Source organism: Lasioglossum baleicum, chromosome 8 (assembly GCF_051020765.1).
Source record: "Lasioglossum baleicum chromosome 8, iyLasBale1, whole genome shotgun sequence".
Lineage (NCBI taxonomy): Eukaryota > Metazoa > Arthropoda > Insecta > Hymenoptera > Halictidae > Lasioglossum > Lasioglossum baleicum.
Genome location: NC_134936.1, coordinates 6,609,943 through 6,634,060, shown reverse-complemented (window position 1 = coordinate 6,634,060; position 24,118 = coordinate 6,609,943). Strand labels below are relative to the sequence as shown.

Here is a 24,118-nt window from a genome sequence, read left to right as displayed (position 1 = left end):
AATATGTTGGTCAAAGACCCATAAAAAAAGAACAATGAAAAATAAAAAAGTTTTGTCATTATACCTTTCGAGGATCGCTGTCCTTTCCTACGTTCGGCAGAAATTAAAGAATAGTATTCCTGACCGTACCCGTGTTTTGAACAATTATCGAGAAAACACATCTAGCGTAGAAACTAACCGCGAGATGCAGTAAATTGCCAGCGTCTCACGAATCGGAGTGCTACCTCTTATTAAACTAATATTTTGCTCTCAAATAAAATGCTCTGAATAATTTTTAAAAAGCCTTTACTATTAAATGGTATTAACTTTTTTGCACTTTATGTTATGTATTAAAATATGTATTTATGTCATGTATTAAAATATGTTGTGACTGCTTTTACTTCGCAAGGAAATTAAAACGTGCATTTTAGTTTGGTAATTATGCTTTTCTGCTCCTAGACCTGCGGACCCGTTCAGGAACTGCAATAAAAATTTTTAATACCTAACTATATTCACAGATTAAAAATAAAGACAAACAAAGCTGCCAGGTATATTTACGTTTTTCTGTTGTGTCAGTTGATTCTTTAGTTGCCATGCTTCTCTTCTTTTCAGTGGACTGCGCTCTACTCCGTCTAACATGAGGGGTCATAGAAAATGTTTGCTTATCTACACAGCCACTGCATTCTTTCTCTGTAAGAAAATACATTTATTTAAAGAATTGAAATCTACCAAAAGTATATTGTTAACTGTACGCTTGGAATCGTTATTACCAGAAAATTTGACGCTTCTTCGGCTAGATCGTCTTCTTCCATGCTCCTCTTCTAAACTCATGCCACGAATAGCCTCATGTAAATCTACTTCTGATTGAACAAGTGTATTATCTTTATTCAAACTTTTACTTTTAGCTTTCGTAGGAGTTTTATTTTCTTTGTATTCTAATTCCTGCACATTCATTGACAGTTTTCTAGAGTATCTTTTTTTCTGTGTCGGTGTATTTCCTGGAATAATACTTCTATTTCTTAATATTCTTATATTGTCGCTGTGTTGTTCAGCTGTTTTCTGTTCTTTGTTTACAGACACGTGTTTCTGCAATTTCTGTTTGGATTCATTCGAATCTGTATTATCTACAACTTCCTTGAACGGTGTAGAAACTACGATATTCAATGGTGGACTTTCATCGTCTTTGTCAAAAGCATCCTGTCTTGTCAATTTTCTGCTTGGCGATGGTGTACTCGATTTACAATCCAACATTGATTTTTGTAATGGTGTTGCAGATACGATGTTTGTGGTTGGTACAGTCTTTTGTGCACACATATTTGTATTTGCATACTTCTTTGAATCCGAATTTCTGCCATCGTCAAAAACATTTGTAGGCTCTTCGAAGCTGTTATCGCTGAAAGTTAACTTTCTTCCTGCATTAGTTTCCTGACCAACACAGTCGAAGTCAAGATCATCTCTTTCAGTAAGTACAGCAGCTGAATTTTTTATTTCATCTTTGTTTGTTGATACTACATTGTCATTAAAATTAACCTTGTGTGCTAATTTCGTACAAGAATGCTTTAACTGTTTTAATATACCTCTCGATGGTGTTTGACGGAGATTAATATAGGGTATGGTGTCGTCTAATCGAACTTCAGGTGTTTTGCACATTCGACTTATTTTGATCATAGTCAAAGGACTTTCGAGCTTCTTTGTATCAGAAAGTTGCAGTTTTCGCAACACGCGAAATTTACAATTTGGACTATTTTCATTGTTTTCATATTTACTACTTAAAATTTCATTATTGACAATTCCAGGGTTTTTCGTCTCATTATTATTTTGTGTTCCTTCGACCATATTCTGTTTTCTCTTTGCTAGAAATGCTCCAAGGCCGTTTGATTTTGTACGTACAGCTTTTCTCGTCGCAGCTTCTTTCTTTCTAGCGCGAGGTTTCTTAATAGCGATTACTTGCTCCTCTTCCCATCCTCGTGAACGAAGTTGTTCTAACTTTTGAAATCGTAAGTTACAATCGTCTACTTCTATGTACATCATGTCCCAGAAACCTTGTAAATCATTGCACGTGACCAACATTTCTCCTTGCCCCGTTGTGCAATCAGAAACTAAATTACGAAACTTTACAAATTTCTTATTCATTAATAAGTTTGTTTGTCCAATAGCTTGATTAATTTGATAATGCGCGTCTTCTGTAACTCCCGGTTCTTCTTTTATCTTCACCCACTTCTCACACAATTGGCTTTGCCTTTCTATTTCCTTATTTAAAAGCAACTCAAAGTATTGCGCCGTACGTTCCTCCTCTTCAACTGAAATATTGACATTTTTCGTAACAGACTCCTTTGTTGGAATAGAATCATTTGTTGTACAATTAAGATTGAAACTGCTCTTCATCTGTTTCTCCTTTTCTTCTTCTTTTTGGGAGTCATTAAGTTTTTTATTACTCTCTTCATCTTTCTTGTTAACATTGTTACTACTGTCATCATTATTCTTTCTACTTCTACTACTATGTCTACTAGATGAATTGAGCAATTTCTGATCATTGGGCGACAGTCTTAATACAAGTGATTCAGTGGAATCTTCATCTGTATTGCAATCATTATCATCATCTTGCTTTTTTTCAATAGTATACGATGTGTTTAATATGGTGTTTATTGGTTGTGCAGGAAGATTTGTAACACTACTTTTTCTACTGACCCTTGAAACTCTTGTAAATGGTGTCAAAGTGTAGTTGAAGCTATCGTTTATGCTATTAGTCTCCCGACCAAATAAAGGCACTCTTTTTAAGTTTTTCGGTGGTTTAAATTCGTAACCTTCCGGAGCAAAGGACTCTTCCTGTCTCTTTGAAAGTTTGGGCTGCTTGTTTTTCACAGAATTATCTATTTTCATTGGAACGTTATTTATTTTGTTTAACTGAGCTTTAAGCATTAATCTTTTCTCTGTAGCTCTTGTTATTCTTTTTGGTGGGGCCGGAGGTACACATTTGTTCGATTTACATACTGTCTTGCTTGCAACGATCGAAGTAGCATGTTCATCCTTCGAGATCGGTGAGTATATTTTATGATGAACTTTTCCAACAATGAAAGGACGTTTCTTTTTAGCTTGTTCTAGCTTTTTACGTCTGTCGCGATCTACCTTCCACCTCAATAGTCTTGCCATACGAGTTTCAGCTGCTGTAGGTATCTTCGGTTCTAAAATCGATAAACAATCTAATAAACAACAGTGACACAAATATAATAATGTACTAAACACTATCAAATGAATTTCACATACTTTCAGTCAGTGCTTCTTTCAACGAACTGTCCAATATATTTCTGTTTTCGTTAAAAGTTTTACCTCTTACGGTTTTGCGTCGGCTTGCATGTTTCTCCGCGCGAATAGAACGACCCACATCTTGATTTGCAAAGCCAAACGGTTGGCTTTTGTATCTATTTATAAAATTTGACATTTTATGCTGTAGAAAATATCGGAGTTTTCCGATAAACAAGTAAACTAGTAAACTATCAACTCAAGTAAACTATCAACTGATCGCTCAACCGCTCAACGGAAACAATTTCAAATTAAATGCACTTTAAGATGGCGCTCGCCGTGACGAGGATTATACAGAGTAACGGTAACGTAGAAGCACAACTAGCATATGTTTTTCAGCTCAACGCAAGCAGACGACACGACTACGACGACACTCGCGCGTGAGTGCGGTTCAGACTTCAGACTGGTTCAGACTCAGACTTCAGTCCACGGTGTATTATAGTATCCTCTCTGATTATAGATTATAGAGGTGTTCAGACTTCCTTCAGAAAAGTGTGATAGATAGAGTTTAGTTCAGGGACTGAAACGGTTCTGGAAATAACAGTTTCAAACTGTTATACAGGGTGTCCCAAAACTCGTGAAAATCCCGAAAGGGGGTGGTTCCTGAGACCATTCTAAGAGACATTTTCCTTTGCACCAATGTCAACTGCGGAGTTATTAACGAAAAACACGGATCAATCAGAGCGCGCCCTGGCCCGGCGCGCCAAGCCGCGCCGGCAAGCGAGTGTCGCGGTACGCCGTGACATCGCATCGTGACCAGTCCGTGTTTTTCGTTAATAACTCCTAAACAAATTAAGCCGCAGTTGACTTTGGTGCAAAGGAAAATGTCTCTTAGAATGGACTCAGGAACCACCCCCTTTCGGGATTTTCACGAGTTTTGGGACACCCTGTATATCGGTTCTGATCGAAACAGTTATGAAGAACCGAAATGATGTTATAACTGTTACGAGAATATCGGTTCTGGCTTATAACGGTTACGGTTCTGGAGAACCGATATTATTTCGGACTGTAACTGTTATTTTTCGGTTCTGGATTTCGGTTCTGGATTTCGGTTCCGGATTTCGGTTCTTTCATTCTGTATTCTGTATTGTGTTCGGTCAGTTCGGTCTTATATATTTATTATGTAAGTAGATATTTTTCGTTATTTATAATTTAAACAATCTTTAAATAAATAAATTTTTATAATTATTTTAACAATAAATTATTGAAATAACAATTCAAATAACGAATATAGAAACAAATTATAAAAATTGGTACAATTATTTTATCAATAAATGATTGAAATAACAATTTAAATAACGAATATAGGAATAAATTATAAAAATTTATTTATTTAAAGATTGTTTAAATTATAAATAACGAAAAATATCTACTTACATAATAAATATATAAGACCGAACTGACCGAACACAATACAGTATGATAGAACCGAAATCCGGAACCGAAATCCGGAACCGAAATCCAGAACCGAAAAATAACAGTTACAGAACCGAAATAATATCGGTTCTCCAGAACCGTAACCGTAACCGATATAAGCCAGAACCGATATTCTCGTAACAGTTATAACATCATTTCGGTTCTTCATAACTGTTTCGAGAACCGGAACCGATAACATAACAGTTTTCAGTCCCTGGTTTAGTTTGTCGCCAAGTATACTTGAGTCCAAATAAGAATGTATTCGTTCTGCGCATGTTGTTGCGCGTCAGTCATAAAATTCATGACGTCAGCCAATGATCGCGTGGTCGGCGGAGTACGAGTAGGGAGATTAGCCAATGAACGAGTTCCTTTAGAGTCATATGCGCAGTAGAGTCTCAAATTCGTCGGCTAGTAATTACATTCTTATTTGGACTCATTTGGACTCGAGCATAGATGGACTACTAGTAAAAGTGTGAATATTCAGGTAATACTTTTCAAAATCCATTTCAAAGTACTCATAGATTGGTTACAGTATTATTTGTACTCACATGAAATTATAATTTACTTCATACAGAATTAACTCCAGCATAAATTTTAAATATAGTTTTTATAACCTAAAAATATTCATATAAATAAATCGTATTTAAATAAATAACGGTATTAACACATTTTTATCTTTTTTTTTTAAGTTCATTTTGTGGAGTAAAATGGCCTGTTGTATCAAAGGATGCAATTCAAGGAGAGGCCGAAGTGAATCGACTAAGAAAAGCTTCTTTACTGTTTGCACATTTATATTCCATAAAATATTGCATATTTATGTTCCAAAAAAAATAATATTTTAATTTTTCTTCCAAAATTAAATACATCTTATGGGTATATACATATATATTTATATTAAATATATCATATTTAACAGCTGAAATTTATAATTTTATTGTTGAATGTCTTTGTTTCAGTCTTGGTACAATATTATAAGTATGCAAAGTAGTAAAATAACCAAGGACAGCACAATTTGTGAATTGCACTTCAACATAGAAGATATTATTAAAGAAGATGCATTTGTTCAAAATGATGGAACAATCATCTACGTAGGAAGGAAAAGAGCAATTTTAAAAAGGGGAGCTGTCTCTTCGATTTTCCCACCGATTGCTGTACCATATTGTAGGCAAATAGAAGATAGCTACAACAATGAATCGACGCTACACCGAACTCCATCTACGTCGTATGCGATAAACAGCACAACTCAAACAGAAGGCAGATGTGTTGTGCTAGAAGAGGAAAGAACCAAATTTTCAAAGGAAGATTTAAGTATAGCAAGAAATATCAAGGTTCCTAAAGAACAGTGGTTAACAAACATTACTGATAGCTATTTGATGTGGACATGCTGGACTGAAGACTTATCACGTATTCTAAGACGCGTTGTTCTTGCAGCAAATTTGAAAGCACAGGTAAATATGATTGAATAAAATAACAATACACACTCACGTGCGCAAACATATATGTTTACATCTATGTATAATGTTCATTACAATGTTATTAATATATAAAAAAGGTATTTATAGGAGACAACGAGATTTCTTTTGAAACGAAGATAATTAAAAATATAGAAGAAATCAAACAAATTTTGATGACAGTGAACAATTTTTTTCCTTGCGAAAAAGTTAATGATGAAGACAGATTATTGTATCAAATTATATTTTATGTTTTACAGAAGTAACAAGTAAAATTTTATTTTAGTTTTTTATATTTATAAAAATATCTATTTTTACTTTTTAAGAAGTTTTCTTTTATTTAATTAGTTATATATGTAGTAGTTATACATCTAATAATATGTACTTAAAATAAAATGTACTTATTCCTTTTACAGAATTACAAAGTGTCACGGTTTTACAATTAAAACGCAGTATGTATTAGAAGAGAAAATGAGGTGTTTACCTTGTAGAAGAAGTTGGAAGATGACATTAAGAGAAGAGCGTAACATAAAATTGAACATTAAAAAATTAAAAAACAAAAGCGAACATTACAATCATCGAATTGTAACTATAAACGTCGAGAAGAGAGACTTCGAAGCATAGTATGTACATTAGATATATTTTTTTACAAAATTCAGTGACTGTTTTAATTGTAATTCTAATTTCAACTAATATTTGTAGATTTCAAAATTGTACAATAAAGTTGCATATTTAAAAGATGAATGCAGTAGATGCAACAAGAAGGTGATGAGAAAAGTTATTAAAGAATTGCCGCAAAATCAGCAATTAGCTGTCGAAGCTTGTTTTGCAGCAGCGAAATCTAACAATAAGAAGGGCATAAAATATGCAATGGAATGGATATATGAGTGTATTTTGATGCGAAACAAAAGCACAAAAACGTACAATCATCTAAGATCGCGCAATATTTTAACATTGCCGTCCATTCAAACTTTAAATCGTTACATGAAGAATGTAAAAGGTTGTTACGGTTTTCAAATGAGTACATTTGAATTGTTAAAAAAGGAAACGGCAGACATGGAATCTAACGATGTACGAGGTACGAATACATTTAATTTGCATAAATCAATTTTGTTGATTTATAAAAATGGATTATTATTATACAACAAAGCTTTTTAGATAATCGGATAACTACAATAGGAATGTGATTTTTATATACGATAATTTATATACAGTCAATTATCCAGCTCCATTTTGACCGGTCAAAGGTCCCACAGTGGTCGGTTATGCAGGAGTCTGCTGTAATGATGTATATAAAATATTGTTTTATAGGTGTCTTATTGGTCGACGAAATGAAATTATCGCAAACTTTATACTTTAATCGCATGAACCTAAAAGTTGAAGGCTTCGTCGTTTTAGGCCAGCATACTAGGGAGGATCAGAAAACGAAAAAGGGGGACCATGCATTGGTGCTTATGTTTCAGCCTTTTAAAGGGACATGGGTTCTATCTTTGGCTTGCTTCCTGAGTATTGGCAACAGAAGTGCAACAATTTTACACAAAATTATTATGGAGTGTATTATTCTAACCGAACAATCAGGATTGAAAATAGACGCTGTAGTGTCAGATGGAGCATCATGGAATCGATCCATGTGGAATATATTTGGAGTAAAAGAAGACTGTGTTAGTATACAGCATGTGGCAGACACAGAAAGACGCTTGTGGTTTATTTCCGATTTTCCACATTTGGTGAAATGTCTTAGAAATTATTTTTCTCAGTTTGATCGATATGCAGGAATTTGGGTGAGTCAAATGTGGTCAAATTTTAGTACATACAATTCATACAGAGTGTCTCGTACTTTTCCGGCAATATTAATAGGAGCATAATCTACAAGTAAAAATAAGAAAAAAGCATATTCGAAGTTAGACAATACGAAAGTTTGATCGTGTTTATATTGTTTGAAATTGCAAAGTACATATTTCCTAATGTGTGATGATCATAGAATTTCTTCCAACTATTATTTAGTATAATAATTGAAAAATGTGTTTTTGTTACATGCAGACTCCGGATGGTGTAGTTTCTTTGAAACATTTGTATTCAATAAAAATCCTCACGGATTTAACTTAAAATCTAGTTATCATTTGGATGAACAACATATAAGACCTAAATATTACCAAAAAATGAGTGTTGCAATGGCATTTCGAGTATGTGTTTACATGTAGTGTCTATTTAATCTTTTTACGTAATTTTATTGCATCAATAAAGATATTATTATTTTCATATTGAAATGTACTTATGCGATTTTTAGAAGAAAAAATTAGTTAGGCCAAATGTGCCAAATAGAAATATGAATGCACCAATAAGAGAAACGAATTCAGTAGAAATGACTGTACAAATGAAGAGAAATGGAAGAGGGCGAAAATAAAAATGATTTTACTTTTTAATACAATTTGTCATCTTCATTCTAATTCCTGTCCATAAAAAATCACACACTTAATTATATACACAATTTATTTATATAATATAATAGTTTATATCGCATAAATAGCAATAAGAATTTATTAACATCTAATATGAATTAAAGTATTGAAATATCTATTACACATTACAATCAAACTTAAGTTGCTGACTTAATAAATATTTCATTACTTCCATAATTTGTCAACAGTTTTTAAAAATTCATTTAATTCCTCAATACTCACAATTACAATAAATTTTAAAAGAGAATGAATGTTATGATTTATTTAAATATGAACTTCTCCATTTTGCAGAAAAGCAACCCTACTTCTTATATTATAATCACTTTCCACTTTTTGAAAACCAAAAAATAATTCATTTCCTCTTGAATAGCTCCATTCTGTAGAAGGTAGTGTAAGTATACGGAAAGAATGGACAGGATAATTTCAAAGAATTTGGCATTGTATCATGAAATAATCAATTATTAGTCCAGGCAACGAAGAGTTATAGAGGGAAATGGAAGGAACACAATTTTTAACTTTGGGACTTTGTTTGGACTAGTTAGAAGGTAAACATACTAAAAGTCCCCACTCCTAGGAGGTGAGCGGGATGTTTTTTCGGTTCTTACTACTATTACTACTATTATTCTACTATCACTACTATTATTCTTACCAGAAGAAATTAGTGTAACTTAGGAAAAACGCCGAAAAAGTGGTTTTTATTTTTTTCAACATTGTGGCACAACTCATAAAAATCTGAAAAAATTGAGTATAATACTTTTGATAATATCTCATTGCTAAATTAATTCTGAAGTGGTACGAGACCTACTTTTATATGAAATCTGCATTTTTTCGATTTTTTTTCGTGTTTTTCATTTTTGACAACCATAGTTTGCAACGGAAACATCTGGAAATGATACCTAATATGTGGCTTGGTATCCGAAATGTGTCAGATTTTTTTCAGAATTTTTAATTGTCAATGGAAAATGGGCCAAAAACTGGCATTTCGATTTTTCTCAATAACTACCCTTACAGATGAGATATGGGGCTGAAACTTGTCAGAGAGGGGTCTTTTTGGGTAGGCGAATGGTTCAAGCTCGATTAAAATCCCGCCGGGGGTGAATTACACCCGGCTATTTTCTTTTTCATAATTAGTGATCTTTGAGCGCAGATATCTCGGAAACTATGCGAGGTAGCGAAAAACTGAATCGAATCATAATCTTGTGGCACATTTTGTCAGCTTTAATTTTGTATAGAATGGTCCTATCGCGCTAGGACACATAGTTTCCGAGATATAAGCTGAAAACCGAAAAAGGGGACCTTCTGCGTGCCCCCCTGCACCCCGCTCACCTCCCAGGAGTGGGGACTTTTAGTATGTTTACCTCCTAACTAGTCCAAACAAAGTCCCAAAGTCAAAAATTGTGTTCCTTCCATTTCCCTCTACACCCCCTTTTTAAGCATTCATTGACTGGACTATATAAACTGTATTTGAGATACAGATGTTCATTCTATATGTTTTATTAAGGTATTACAATGAAGAATAAAGTAATAATAGTATTAATTATGTATGCATTATAATTATACTGGGTGCTTCTTTCTTTTGCACAGTAGCGTACGTGTTCAAGATATACATTTATTCAAAGTTTTATTTTAAATAAATTATTTAGGAAGTTTTATATTTATTGAAAAAATCATATAAATTTTTTATCTCTTACAAATATAGTATCATGAGCCCAGGGCGCGCTCTGATTGGTCCGTGTTTTTCGTTAATAACTGCTAAACAAAGCCGCGGACGCCATTTTTGCAAAGGAAAATGTCGCTTCAAATGACCCAAGGAACCTCCCATTTCCGGGAGTTAGACTTATTCTGTGACACCCTGTATAATTTCTAGTGACTGTGCTATTTGGGTGTACGCATATGTTGATTTACAATGGAGATTCTCATTCTCGTACAACGTAATCAGTTCGAACATACAATTGTGTCTTTGTTTACACATCGGAGATAAGATCACGGGAGAAATGAGAGAAACACATTTATAAGCAACGTAGAATGATTGGCAACTCTATACGTTTACAATCATTAGTTTTATCTTTCCGCGCTCTTATAAAACGAGACATCGCGTTGCGGAGACACTACTCTCGTTCACTTTTCATGTGCTCGGAGAAACCGGAAGTTAAGCACCGTGCTTTAAAAAGTAATCTTCTTCTTCTTCAGTTATCCTTACGTCACGTTTCTACTGTGTCGCGTGTTTGTATCATGTTTAGTTCAATGTTTCGAGTGTCTTGGTAATGCCTAGTGTAATTCCAATCAAAACAGCAAATATACAGCTTCGTTTAACACTAGAACTACCAGATCAGCCAAAATGACTGGTTTTACAGCGATAATAATTAAAGGGGTAATATAATGAATTTTATTTTCGTTTAATTTATTCAGAATCAAAATAATTCTGTATCATACCAATACCAGTCATTTTGACTGGTACTTCTTTAAGTGGAAAAGTATTAAATTTGTTTACCGAACGCGAAATCGTTTATTAGATATTTAGATAGATTTATTGATGTTTTGCGCAACGTCTTATTTTGGCGCCACAACATAAACATAAACATAGCTGCGATGTAACGTAACATATTAGTCATCGATGTTATGTTTCACGCGGTCATTTTGTATACCATAGCCGTTGGAATAGGACCTAATTCTTTTTTATATAACAATATTTCACTAGCCCTAAAAATGGCAAAACGATGACAGTATAGGGAATTGTATGAGCATGAAGAAAGTAAATCAGAGGAAAGTGAAATTGAACTTTACAGTGATAATAGTAATAAATAGGGTAAATGTTACGTTTAGGGGAGGCTAAATAGTAATAATAGGATAAATAGTAATAATGAGATTATAGAGACAAAGAAAATGTTCAGGAGTCCGCGGAAAGTGAATTAAAAAATATTTTTAATTTACGTAAAAGAGAGAAGACGTGTTTGTGTTCTGAAGACGAAAATGAAAGTATACAAGATCCAGTTGGGAAAAATAAAAGGAGGGTCTAAAGCTAGAAGATTACCACTACAGTAAGATAGTGTAATAAATCAATACATATATAAAAATATTGTATTATTACATATTTTTTAAAGACCAGTCATTTTGACTGGTTTTGGTAGAACTAGTAGTTCCATTTCAAGGTTGGCGGTTTATAACTAGACAGCGGATTTTATGCATCTATGGAAAAAATGTATAGGTGTAATTTATAACAGTAAAAACATTAGAAGAATTTGAAAATACTATCATATAATATATTAACCCCTTGCCGCGCGTGCCGTAAACAACATGATCGGTTACACGTCGAGTCATTTTCGGTTTGGCTGAGCGTTCGAAGTTGTGAAAATCGCACACGTCTTTTGATATGTAAATTGTACATATTCAAGATACAACTAATTTTATTTTGCAAGATGTTTTTCGTTTTTTTGTTTCCTGCCATCTTGACTAGTTCGGTAGTTCTAGTTTGTCCACGAAATACCACGTCTCCCACGTGTGTTGTTTAACTAATTGTAAGTTTGGCCCGATCGACGAACCACGTCTCTCACACGAGTGTTTTACGTTTAGTCTGATCGATGTATCACGTCTCCCACACGATATTGTAGCCGAAGGGGTTAAGAAAGAAAATACATTCCTGTTTCACTCATTGTCAGTTTGTTGAAATTTAGGTAAAAAATTTTGGAGATCTGCTGTCTAATTATACTTTGCTCTATCTGTGTAGTAGGTTTTCTGTATTATGTCGTGTGTAAGATACCAACACTGTGTAACACATTTTCTTGTTGATATAATGTATTAAATAATTTCAGTTCGTTTTTTATAAGAAAATAATACGAAATTATATAAAATAGATGAAATGCGATGAAGCACTGCGAAGACGTTTTTATTCTTATTAGCATTATAGCGTAACTAACTGTAGAGATACTCAAACTTGTCGAGATGTTTAAAAGATTTCGTCTTAATAAATAAACAAATAACGATTTTTTGTAAAAATTACTGAAATATAGAAATCACTGAATATTAGTAATATAGCATTAATATAGCACAAGCTAGATGGACATTTATTTCTTTTCTTAATTATTTGAATGAGTTGAAAATAATATAACAGTACGTTTAAATATTTTAAATGTTTCAGTTTTTCATTTGATCTACTTATTTTTGTGATAAAAGCGTTTTGTGATAAGCCGCTAGCGATCATTAAACTGCATAGTGATTGGACCGATAAGGGTATCGATTGTATTAACTTTATCAAAGGAATTCGTACCTCGTTGATACTTACACGAAAGTATCTTCAATACTTCGATACTTCAAGAGTATCGATATCTACAGTGGGTGTGCAAAGTATTCGTACACCTTTTAAGAACTAATAACTTCTTTATGATTGTACCAAAGACATGCTTTTTTATAATCAATTAGAAGCATTGGTTTACAAAATGATATGCGAAAAAGATTTTCCAAATAATTGTAATTTACAAGGTTAAATGCAAAAATAAAAAAGCCATTTTTTAGAACTTTTTCCTTTGGGCCCTTAATAAAAATTTAAAATATATATTTTGTAGATCTATGTTAGTTATACACATACAGAAAATTTCATCGAAATCAGTTGACGCAGGAAAAAACGACACGCATGGAAAGATGAACGATTCTGTGAATTTTAAACAGAAACTGATCAAAAGTCGTGTAAAACTACGATTTTCACAATTTTTAACCGCTTGTAGCTCGTATGTATGTTAATCGATTTCGATGAAATTTACAGCATGTGTATAACTAACACAGATCTACAAAATATATATTTTAAATTTTCATTAAGGGCTCAAATAAAAAAGTTTTAAAAATTGCCTTTTTTATTTCTGCATGTAACCTTGTAAATTATAATTTTTGGAAAATCTTTTTCGCATATCATTTCGTAAACCAATGCTTCTAATTGATTATAAAAATTCAGATCGTTTGGTACAATTATAAAGAAATTATTAGTTCTTAAAAGGTGTACGAATACTTTGTACACCCACTGTATATTTGCATGCATTACGTTCTAAACCAATGGCCATAAAAGGTGTTAGGTAGCGGCCAAGTTTGAATAATTTAGCCCTCCATTTAACTCTTTAAAAATTAAATAGCGTTCTTTTAAACTAATTTTTACAAACGCTTTTTTCAGTATTGTAAGAGGTATTTCTAAGCTAACGAACTTGGCCGTATTTTGTTTGATCTCACAACTTTTTACGGCCATAGGAACTTGGCTCCTGTTTACAGGATGTTTTTGTTGGGTTTCCATATATGTATGTACCTTGCGTTTCTATATATCTTACTATTTCATACCAGTACAATTACTATATCTTGCGTTCCATTTAAAAAAGACTAAAAAGTAGAAAATAAAAAAATAAATAAGAAAAACTTTTTAAAAACCACGCTTATATCAAAATGCACTAAAAAGGAGAAAACAATTTTTTAAGACATTAGTCACTATAAATAAAAGCGTGGAGCGCCCACGAAGATTACGTCAATATAGTTTAGCGTTCCACGCTTTTATTTATAGTGACTAATGTCTAAAAAAATTGTTTTCTCCTTTTTAGTGCATTTTAATATAAGCGTGGTTTTTAGAAAGTTTTTTTACATATTTTTTCCCCAATCATATATACCCAAAGAAACAAATTTGGTAAATAATTCCTCAGGAAAGCATCTTTACAATCTTGATAACCGCAAATTAACAATATTAGAATCCGTCATTTTGACGTGTCCCGTAAACCTAGTGTTAAACAGCAATCTTTTGGCCTCTTGGTTAAATGCTTTTCTTCTACTTTCTTAACCATATAATTGTTGTAACAATATTTTAAATATATTTTCAGACTCACCCGTTAATGACAGAGAGACGGTAACTGTATTCGTAAATGCTATAACTAATTTTTAATCGATTTGGTTCGTGTATTATTATTTTCAGCAAACAATAAACAGTGAGCCACCATGGTTGACAATCTCCAAATACTCCAAATACTCGGTGCCATTTTTTTGGTGCTAATCGCTGTTTATTATTATTTAACATCATCCTTTGACTTTTGGAAGAGTAGAGGTGTACCTGGACCTCAACCAATACCCATATTTGGCACTGCTAAAGATGCTGTCTTGAGAAGAACGTTACTTGGCGTATATGCCAAAGAAGTGTACGACAAATACAAGAATGAGCCCATTGTTGGGATATTTGTAAAAGGAAGCCCTAAAGCCCTTATATGTGACCTGGATCTCATCAAGGATGTTCTCATAAAGGACTTCTCTGTTTTCGGTGATCGGGGAAACATTCTGCACGATAGGATCTATAAGGTACATATTACATACACATTAATCGTCCATCAAGATGTGGCAGTGATTTCGACAGGAAATTTCGGGTACCCGAAGTCGAAATCGGGTCGGGAACCCGAATCCGATAAAATCGGATTCAACTCTTTCTTCAATCGTTATTGGATTGAATAGTAATTACTAGACTGCGGATTTTTATGCAAAATAAAAAATGTTTGCACTGATTGCAAGACACAGGAGCCAAATAGAAATTTCTTTCTTCTTTTAATCGTCTTATTAAGCTGAAATTAATACACACATGTCCTTAAATCTTCCTAATTCGTTCACTGCTTTAAATTGTACGTGCCCATTTTTCTCATAAATGTATAAAATCCGCAGTCTAGTAATTACAATGTTGCTGTTATTGTCGATGACAAAAAATCAGGTGTGATAAGGGTATTCAACCCGCATTTAGAAATCTTTCTATTATATGCATAAAATAGTTCTGCCACGCAAAAACTCCGAGTGGCGAAGCCTGAAGGCACCACGGGGGTTGGTAAGCGAAGAGAACAGGGGGCGGAATCCCCCTTTTTTTGGTAAAGGTGATGGAAAAAATACATTTGCGCACGCCTGAAGGGGGTAATGTGGGGCTCAGGGGATCTGTTGGTCGGATCCCCCACTACCCATTAGAAAAACCATCACCCAGGACTTATACCCTTTCCTCCCATACCTGTAGGCTCGTATGTGGAGCGGCCGGGGCCCCGCTGTTCGCATTTCTCCCGGCCGTTTGATGTACGAGTAGTCCAGTCAATGAATGCTCATTGGGGCCGTAGAGGGAAATGGAAGGAACAATTTTTAACTTTGGGACTTTGTTTGGACTAGTGAGGAGGTAAATATACTAAAAGTCCCTACTCCTAGGAGGTGAGCGGGCTACAGGGGGGCACGTAGAAGTCACCTTTTTCGGTTTTCCGCTTATATCTCGGAAACTATGTGTCCTAGCGATAATACCATTCCATACAAAATTAAAGCTGACAAAATGTGCTATAAGATTGATTCCATTCAGTTTTTCGCTATCTCGCATAGTTTCCGAGATATCCGCGCTCAAAGTTCACTAATTGTGAAAAAGAAATTTTTGCTGGATTTGACTAGCTAACTCTTCAGCACAAGTAGTGACCTTTGAGTGCGGATATCTCGGAAACTATGCGAGATAGCGAAAAACTGAATCGAATCTATCTCATGGCACATTTTGTCAGCTTTAATTTTGTATACAATGGTCTTATCGCTAGGACACATAGTTTCCGAGATATACGCGGAAAACCGAAAAAGGGGACCTTCTACGTGCCCAGCTGCACCCCGCTCACCTTCTAGGAGTGGGGACTTTTAGTATGTTTACCTCCCCACTAGTCCAAACAAAGATACAAAGTTAAAAATTGTGTTCCTTCCATTTCCCTTTACAACTTTTCGTTGACTGGACTAGAGCTAAGCCCACGTCTGTTCTTGTCTATCAAGGGAGCGGAATCCCCTAGTTTGGAATAAAATAGTTTTCATACAATGCGACGCACTATTTTCTTTTTTTGATGTAGATTTTTATTAAAATTTGATTTCATTTATATAGAATACGAAAACATTTAATAATCTGAAAGAATGCGCATAAAATCGGATTCAGGAACCATCCGACCCGCGACATAATATTTGGGTACCCGAACGTCACAGATTTTCGGATTCCTGGTGTAGATTCACCCTTAGGACAGGTGACCATTACTTTTTATACACCCTGGTACGTTCTTTATAGAAAGAGTATAATAAAGATATTTTCTAGTGTGTCGGTAGTGGCTCAAGACTTTTGCACAGGTCACTGTACAGGCAGCATAATATCAAAATTAAAAATGTCGATATTACTGTCGCTCTAGGTGGACCCGTTAGCCGAGAATATTTTCAACTTAGAGGCAAAGAAATGGCGACCATTGCGAACAAAGCTCTCGCCAGTTTTCACATCCGGGAAACTCAAAGAAATGTTTCCCCTGATACTAGAATGCTCGGAGCAACTAGAGAGATATTTGGAGAAACTGGAAGAGAAAGGGGAGCCGATAGAGTGTCGCGAGGTAGCGGCGAAGTTCACCACTGACGTGATCGGTAGTTGTGCCTTTGGGATTAATATGAACGCGTTGTCCAACGAAGAGAGTCAATTTCGGCGAATCGGAAAGGTGATCTTTTCGACTTCGCTGGCGACTCTCGTGAAGCAGCAGCTACGAGAACATGCCCCGAGACTGTACTATTTGGCAATGTACTTGCAACCACCGTCGAAAGTTACGAAATTTTTCACGCGCGTCATAACGGACACGATAAAATACAGAGAGAAGAATAACGTGATCAGGCCAGATTTCGTGAACATGCTTATAGAGTTAAAGAACCATCCGGATAAATTACAAAATATCGGTAAGCTCTTATCGCCACTGCAACTGTTACACAGGCTGGCCGATTTGAATCTTTAAATGAACATTACGCGAATATTATACAAATGTCATAAGTAGACTGCGGATTTTTATGCGTTTATAGAAAAATTTTAAAAATTGAATACGTCAATAATATAATTTCTCCTCTGTTACAATCGTTAAGGGAAGACATGACATTGAACTTAGTTTCTATTTCTTGCAATCAATGCAGACAATATTTATTTTGCATAAAGATCCGCAGTCTAGTCATAAGAAATAAGAAGTGAATGGTGATGAGTAGACAGCAGATTTTTATGCGGAATAAAAATGTTCTACTTGAATTACAGCAAACTAGAGTGAAATAGAAGTTTATTTTCTTTCTTAACACGTTTAAAAGAGTGGAAAATAATGTAACAGTATGTTTAAATTTTTCTAATGATTTTACTGTTTTAAATAGCAAAAAAATTGAATTTAAAAAAAAAATGAATGGTCCACTAGCTTGATTTTAATTCGATGAAAATGCACCATGATCGCATGTAATCATTTTCAGAATTAACGGACAGCTTGTTGACTGCGCAAGCTTTCATCTTCTTCGTAGCTGGCTTCGAAACATCGTCAACCACTATATGTCATGCTCTTTATGAAATGGCTCTGAATCCGCAGATGCAAGATAAATTACGAGAAGAAATTAAGGAATTCAGTGCAAAGAACGATGACACCTTCAAATATGACGATGTAAAAGACATGAAATATTTAGACAAAGTTTTTAAAGGTACGTCCTCGGATATATTCATTCAGTTAATGTGAATGAGTGTTGTACTGATCGTCCATCAGGAGATGGCAATGAGAAACTTGTAGGGAGCACGTGATATCCCTACTCCGGGCTACACGTTCTTCGCTATTAGCCGAATCGCTTGACGAAGACAGCAAATGCGCGTATTAGTGTGACGAGAAATGAGCGATGTGGTCCTATGTCAGTGCCGCTAGAATCGACCAAAACTGGTCGATTTTCCCACTCCTCCTTTTCCTCTTCCACTATCCCATTCCAGCACCATGAGCATACTCCAACACTAATTGTAAGACCGTAGACTGGTCGCTTACACTGTCCAACAAATTTCAACTTTTTTTGTGATTTCAATATACTGTTGGGTCCTTCTTATAGAGTTTTTTGCGCTGATTCCGAATCTGGTTTTAATTTTTTTCCTATACGTCCAGTTTTTGAAAATCATGGCTTTGAAAAAAAAACATATTTTTCAACTTTAAACAAATATTGTGATGTTATTATAAAAGATATTGAATTGTTGTTTACGGCAAACGATTCTGTAGACTTTCCCGAATACAGTGATATCCAATATTAATACATTATGATTGTTTAAACATGTTTAAACAATGATTAAAGACGGAGATGCACCACTTTTGCACCAATTTTTGCGGATATTTTCGAATTTATCTCAAAAAATAAGGGTCCAGCGAAAAATTGAACTATACCACGCGAAAGAGCAGACTTTTATCTTGAGAAACCCCCTGTGAAGTTTGCATGGTCGACGTTTTTACCGAACCAGAAAGCAAAATATCTTCGCCCTACATGCGTTGACGCCAGTGGTGCTCTTTCACTAGCGCGGTCGTTCGTCGGGATACGGCGCGGCGCGCTGCGGTGAAACGGCGCGTGGCTATAAGCGCGCAATTATGTCAGCTTACTTAAATGTAATATTTTATTAAATGTGTTATACTATTGTTATTTATTATTTATTAGTATATTTATTCTGTATACATTATTTTATGTATTTTTTAATGTTAGTCTCCCGTTTATAGTATATTTAATACAAAAAATACCTTTTGTAACAAAAAATACCTTTTGTAACAAAAAAATAATTTATTCACACACTACACTATTACACTATTTACAATGCTAATATATATGTGTACACTATTCAGATATAATACACTACTAAAATACATATATTATATACACAACAACTAAAATACTATAAATAACTATAAATGTTTTTTATGAAGTTTTATACGTAGCAATGCAGATTTGAAATGCTTGACACGACTGATTTCAACAAACACAAAGCCGAAACTGAACTCTGGCATCAGTTTTCTTAAGAACCAACACGATATTTTGAAATAAATGACGGTCTACGGACAACGGAATACATACAATGTAAGGAAAGTCTGCAATGCGGTGACTGAAAAATTTTATTTTCAGTAATTATCGTCTTATCTATGTATTGTAATTATAGTGCCAATGAACACTCGAGATTCTTCCGAGTAAAATAAGTCCAAACACAATATAAACGGGACTATTTTTATTGACTTAAATACATAATTAAAATAGTTTGCTCCATATTAAATCGATATAGTGTATTATATCTGAATAGTGTACACATATATATTAGCATTGTAAATAGTGTAATAGTGTAGTGTGTGAATAAATTATTTTTTTGTTACAAAAGGTATTTTTTGTATTAAATATACTATAAACGAGAGACTAACATTAAAAAATACATAAAATAATTTATACAGAATAAATATACTAATAAATAATAAATAACAATAATATAACATTTAATAAAATATTACATTTAAGTAAGCTGACATAATTGCGCGCTCATAGCCACGCGCCGTTTCACCGCAGCGCGCCGCGCCGTATCCCGACGAACGACCGCGCTAGTGGAAGAGCACCACTGGCGTCAACGCATGTCGGGCGAAGATATTTTGCTTTCTGGTTCGGTAAAAACGTCGACCATGCAAACTTCACAAGGGGGTTTCTCAAGATAAAAGTCTGCTCTTTCGCGTGGTATAGTTCAATTTTTCGCTGGACCCTTATTTTTTGAGATAAATTCGAAAATATCCGCAAAAATTGGTGCAAAAGTGGTGCATCTCCGTCTTTAATCATTGTTTAAACATGTTTAAACAATCATAATGTATTAATATTGGATATCACTGTATTCGGGAAAGTCTACAGAATCTTTTGCTGTAAACAACAATTCAATATCTTTTATAATAACATCGCAATATTTGTTTAAAGTTGAAAAATATGTCTTTTTTTAAAACTCCATTTTCTCAAAAACTGGACGTATAGGAAAAAAATTAAAACCAGATTCGGAATCAGCGCAAAAAACTCCATAAGAAGGACCCAACAGTATATTGAAATCAAATTTGGTGTTGGACAGTGTTATTAATCTGGTCATCAGAGAGGGGATAAACTGTATTCCCCTCGATTTCCTCGATCTGACAGCACTGTCAGTACTAGCAATCCCAGCACTAGTCAATTTCCATTTCAACTTCAATTTCAACTTCACTTTTTCAGTTCCCACACCCATTTTTCAGTTTCAACATCAATTTCTCAATTTCAACATCAATCTTTCAAGTTCCACTTCACTTTCAACTTCACTTTTTCAATTTCCACTTCCATTTTTTAGTTTCAACATCAATTCTCAATTTCAACTTCAATTCCAATATCAATTTTTCAATTTCAACTGCAATTTTTATGTTTCAACATCAATTTCTCAATTTCAACTTCAAATTTTCAACTTCAATTTTCCAATTTCAACCTCAATTTTTCGATTTTATCTTCAATTTCAAAACTTCATTTTCAACTTCAATTTTTCATTGTCAATATCAAGTTTTCAATTTCAACTTCAAGTTTTCAATTTCCACTTTAATTTTTGAATTTCAACATCAATTTCTCAATTTCCACATCAATTTTTCAGTTTCAACATCAATTTTTCCAGTTTCAACATCAATTTCTCAGATTCAACTTCAATTTTTCAATTTCAACTTCAAATGCACGTAGAAGGTCCCCCTTTTCGGTTTTCCGCTTATATCTCGGAAACTATGCGTCCTAGCGATAAGACCATTCTATGTATACAAAATTAAAGCTGACAAAATGTGCCACAAGATAGATTCGATTCAGTTTTTCGCTATCTCGTATAGTTTCCGAGATATCCGCGCTCAAAGTTCACTAATTGTGGTGAAGAGTTAGCTAGTCAAAGACAAAAAACGTGGGGCAAGAATTTCTTTTTCGCAATTAGTGAACTTTGAGCGCGGATATCTCGGAAACTATGTGAGATAGCGAAAAACTGAATGGAATCAATCTTATGGCACGTTTTGTCAGCTTTAATTTCGTATAGAATGGTCTTATCGCTAAGACGCATAGTTTCCGAGATATAAGTGGAAAACCGAAAAAGGGGACCTTCTACGTGCCCCCCTGTACACCGCTCACCTCCTAGGAGTAGGGACTTTTAGTATGTTTACCTCCTAACTAGTCCAAACAAAGTCCCAAAGTTAAAAATTGTGTTCCTTCCATTTCCCTCTACACCTCCCTTACGAGCATTCATTGACTGGACTACTAAGCGAACCTCTGGTGTCCGCAGCCTGGCGTCAAGAGTGGAGTCTCGCAGATCCCCCTGCCCCACTATCGAAATCATTGCCATCTCCTGATAGACGATCAGTACTCTCCGTGCCTCACAAGAAATCTCCTGGCAGAAATTCAAAAAGAATGTGGCAGCAAACCGTACAATCGGGTCATTCCACTCGCACTTTCGGTTCTAGCCAAATTATCGGCTACAGTGTGCGTCGTCATGGCCTAACCATTGGGTTTGCCCCTGTGCCGTCTCGAGGAACTTTTTGTGAGGCACGGAGAGTACATCTTTTGAACAAATCTGATATGTAAAATCACGCATTCTTACCAACAGAAACACTCAGAAAGTACCCGGTGGGAGTTGTGCTGCGAAGAGTATGCAACAGAGATTATACCTTCAGTGGTACAAAAGTAACAGTTCCTAAAGGTACTGCAGCAATTATCCCAGTATATGCGATTCATCATGATCCTAGCATTTATCCAAATCCAGAAGTCTTTGACCCCGAAAGGTTTAACGAAGATGCAGTTACAGCGAGACACCCGATGAGCTATTTACCTTTCGGTGACGGGCCACGGAATTGCATTGGTAAACCAACAAAGAAAATTAAATTACGCTTGCTTGTTCGCAAAATGACGTCGATCTTGCACCATCAACGATTTAAGAACAACCGATCTTCTTAAGAGGGAAGCTCTGCTCGTCACATCAGTCAAAAAGAGTCTTATAGAGACAGAAAAATGCATTGAAATCTGCGGGTGTTTTTCTAAATTTTTTCACTACTGTGGGCGCTCATATTATTAGATATAAACATATACTCGTTAAATCAATAGCAGAGCGCGCTGCATTTAACCTTCCTCTATAGAATGAGCCCTCACCCAGCCCAAAATCTGCTCAAATAAGGACAAAAAACCGAGGCACGCAAACCCATGTTTCGACACAAAATCTAGTAAGATTCTAGTTCCTTTCTAGTTACTTCATTAGGGTATAGTTCCCCTTAATTAATTTGTACGTGTTCATTTCTTATTGTTAGAGGACTTCTGTGGCTTTTTGACGCGCACCACTTAATATTTCCAATGTTTAATATCACGTGTATGTAAAATTAATTTGGACTTTTTCTTTTAGGTGCTCGTTTCGCAATTTACCAAACGAAAATAGGCTTGATAAAAACCCTGCACAACTTTAAAGTCAGCGTTTGCGAGAAAACAATGATTCCGTATGAAATGGATAAACGTTCCTTGATATTAGGTCCAAACGGAGGAATATATTTAAAACTAAGTAAAGTAGATTCGTAACGTTAAGCGGACACCTCAAAGAGATCAAAACACGAACAAAAATATTAGCGCTATCGAATAATCTAAAAGAAATACATACCAAAAGATTTCGATATGTACTTACACAATTACTCTATTACTTTGTTTATCACTTGTACGATTTTCATTAATAATAAATAGGAATGAATATTTCTATCATTTCGCCTGATACACAAGCTTTCGCAAATAAATTTAATTACTAAATCATTTCGAAGTTGGAGTCGGATAATATATAACATATGCTTTTTGTTTGTTCTTTTTAGACATTTCCATTGAGTAGGTATCTAATTACATTTTTTTTAGTGCCATTTTGGCGTTAAATAATTGCAACTACCAATGACAATTACTTGTAATTGTATTAAAACTACTTGAAATTGCGGAAATAAAATTACAATTACATGTAATTGTAGTTGGTAATTGCAATTACTTTGGCTCAACTAGTAATCGTAATTGCGGACCACAATTACAATTACAGTAATTGTGAAAGGAGTAATTGCAATTACTTAACACGATTATAGTAATTGTAATTGAGTCTAACAATTACTTCAGTGTAATTGTTCGTTTAAACCACTAATTTTTATATTTTGGACCATTTAACCGTTTTCTTATTGTAATTATAGTCCACTTTTGCACATGTAATTGAAGATGTAATTAAATACTGATGTAATTAGTTACTGCCAAACTCTGTATAGGCTGTAATAGAGCTGCCAAATCTTTGCTTTATCTTATCGCACCTTCAGCGGAAAGATCCAATCCCCTTTTCTAATAATGTTACGACTCATTTTTAATCTTGTGCAAATTCACTCTAAGGATGAGGAAGCAAAACATTCTCGCAATTCACTATGACGATGCAGAATTCAATTTGATTTTCTCTTTACTGACGACAAGGAACTTGTCTCTGCTCTATTGATATATGTACATATGTAGACAGAGAGTCGGCTAAAGTTGCCCCAGTTCTGACAAAACTATAGATGTGTTTCCGCTGTATTTTATATTAGTCCGTTAACTAACAATGTTAACCATAGATCGCACCTAAACCGTTCTCTTCAACTCTGTTCATAATATTCTTTCATTTCATAGTTCGGGAAACAGCAGTATCATGTTTCTGATAATTTCCTACACAACTAGTTAGCTTAT

The 24,118-nt window shown here is 34.5% G+C and overlaps 3 protein-coding genes across 10 annotated transcripts; 2 read left to right on the top strand and 1 right to left on the bottom strand.

The window, feature by feature from the left end:
* Positions 1-268: 268 nt before the first annotated feature.
* Positions 269-3,874, bottom strand: LOC143211448 (uncharacterized). The gene is made up of 4 exons (XM_076429150.1): positions 3,244-3,874; positions 750-3,161; positions 538-669; positions 269-459 (listed from the first exon to the last, which is right to left on the bottom strand). The coding sequence occupies exons 1-4, from the start codon at positions 3,416-3,418 to the stop codon at positions 419-421; spliced, it is 2,760 nt and encodes a 919-aa protein (XP_076285265.1). The 5' UTR covers positions 3,419-3,874; the 3' UTR covers positions 269-418.
* LOC143211456 (uncharacterized) lies at positions 3,696-6,704 on the top strand. Of its 5 annotated transcripts, XM_076429172.1 has the most exons (6): positions 3,696-3,710; positions 4,907-5,179; positions 5,385-5,568; positions 5,652-6,143; positions 6,248-6,415; positions 6,563-6,704. In XM_076429172.1, the coding sequence occupies exons 4-5, from the start codon at positions 5,673-5,675 to the stop codon at positions 6,410-6,412; spliced, it is 636 nt and encodes a 211-aa protein (XP_076285287.1). In that variant the 5' UTR covers positions 3,696-3,710; positions 4,907-5,179; positions 5,385-5,568; positions 5,652-5,672; the 3' UTR covers positions 6,413-6,415; positions 6,563-6,704. The 5 variants fall into 5 exon arrangements, 4 of the variants coding, with proteins under 4 accessions (XP_076285287.1, XP_076285286.1, XP_076285288.1 ...); XM_076429171.1 differs by lacking the exon at positions 3,696-3,710 and having other exon boundaries at positions 4,696-5,179; XR_013009464.1 differs by lacking the exon at positions 3,696-3,710 and having other exon boundaries at positions 4,704-5,179; positions 6,258-6,415.
* A 3,488-nt stretch (positions 6,705-10,192) lies between these two features.
* On the top strand, positions 10,193-23,376 carry LOC143211451 (putative cytochrome P450 6a14). Of its 4 annotated transcripts, none has more exons than XM_076429157.1 (6): positions 10,193-10,976; positions 14,541-14,917; positions 16,783-17,308; positions 17,855-18,076; positions 22,008-22,259; positions 22,794-23,376. In XM_076429157.1, the coding sequence occupies exons 2-6, from the start codon at positions 14,564-14,566 to the stop codon at positions 22,961-22,963; spliced, it is 1,524 nt and encodes a 507-aa protein (XP_076285272.1). In that variant the 5' UTR covers positions 10,193-10,976; positions 14,541-14,563; the 3' UTR covers positions 22,964-23,376. The 4 variants fall into 4 exon arrangements, with proteins under 4 accessions (XP_076285272.1, XP_076285271.1, XP_076285274.1 ...); XM_076429156.1 differs by having other exon boundaries at positions 10,193-11,643; XM_076429159.1 differs by having other exon boundaries at positions 10,194-10,866; positions 22,794-23,375.
* The last annotated feature ends 742 nt before the right edge of the window (positions 23,377-24,118 follow it).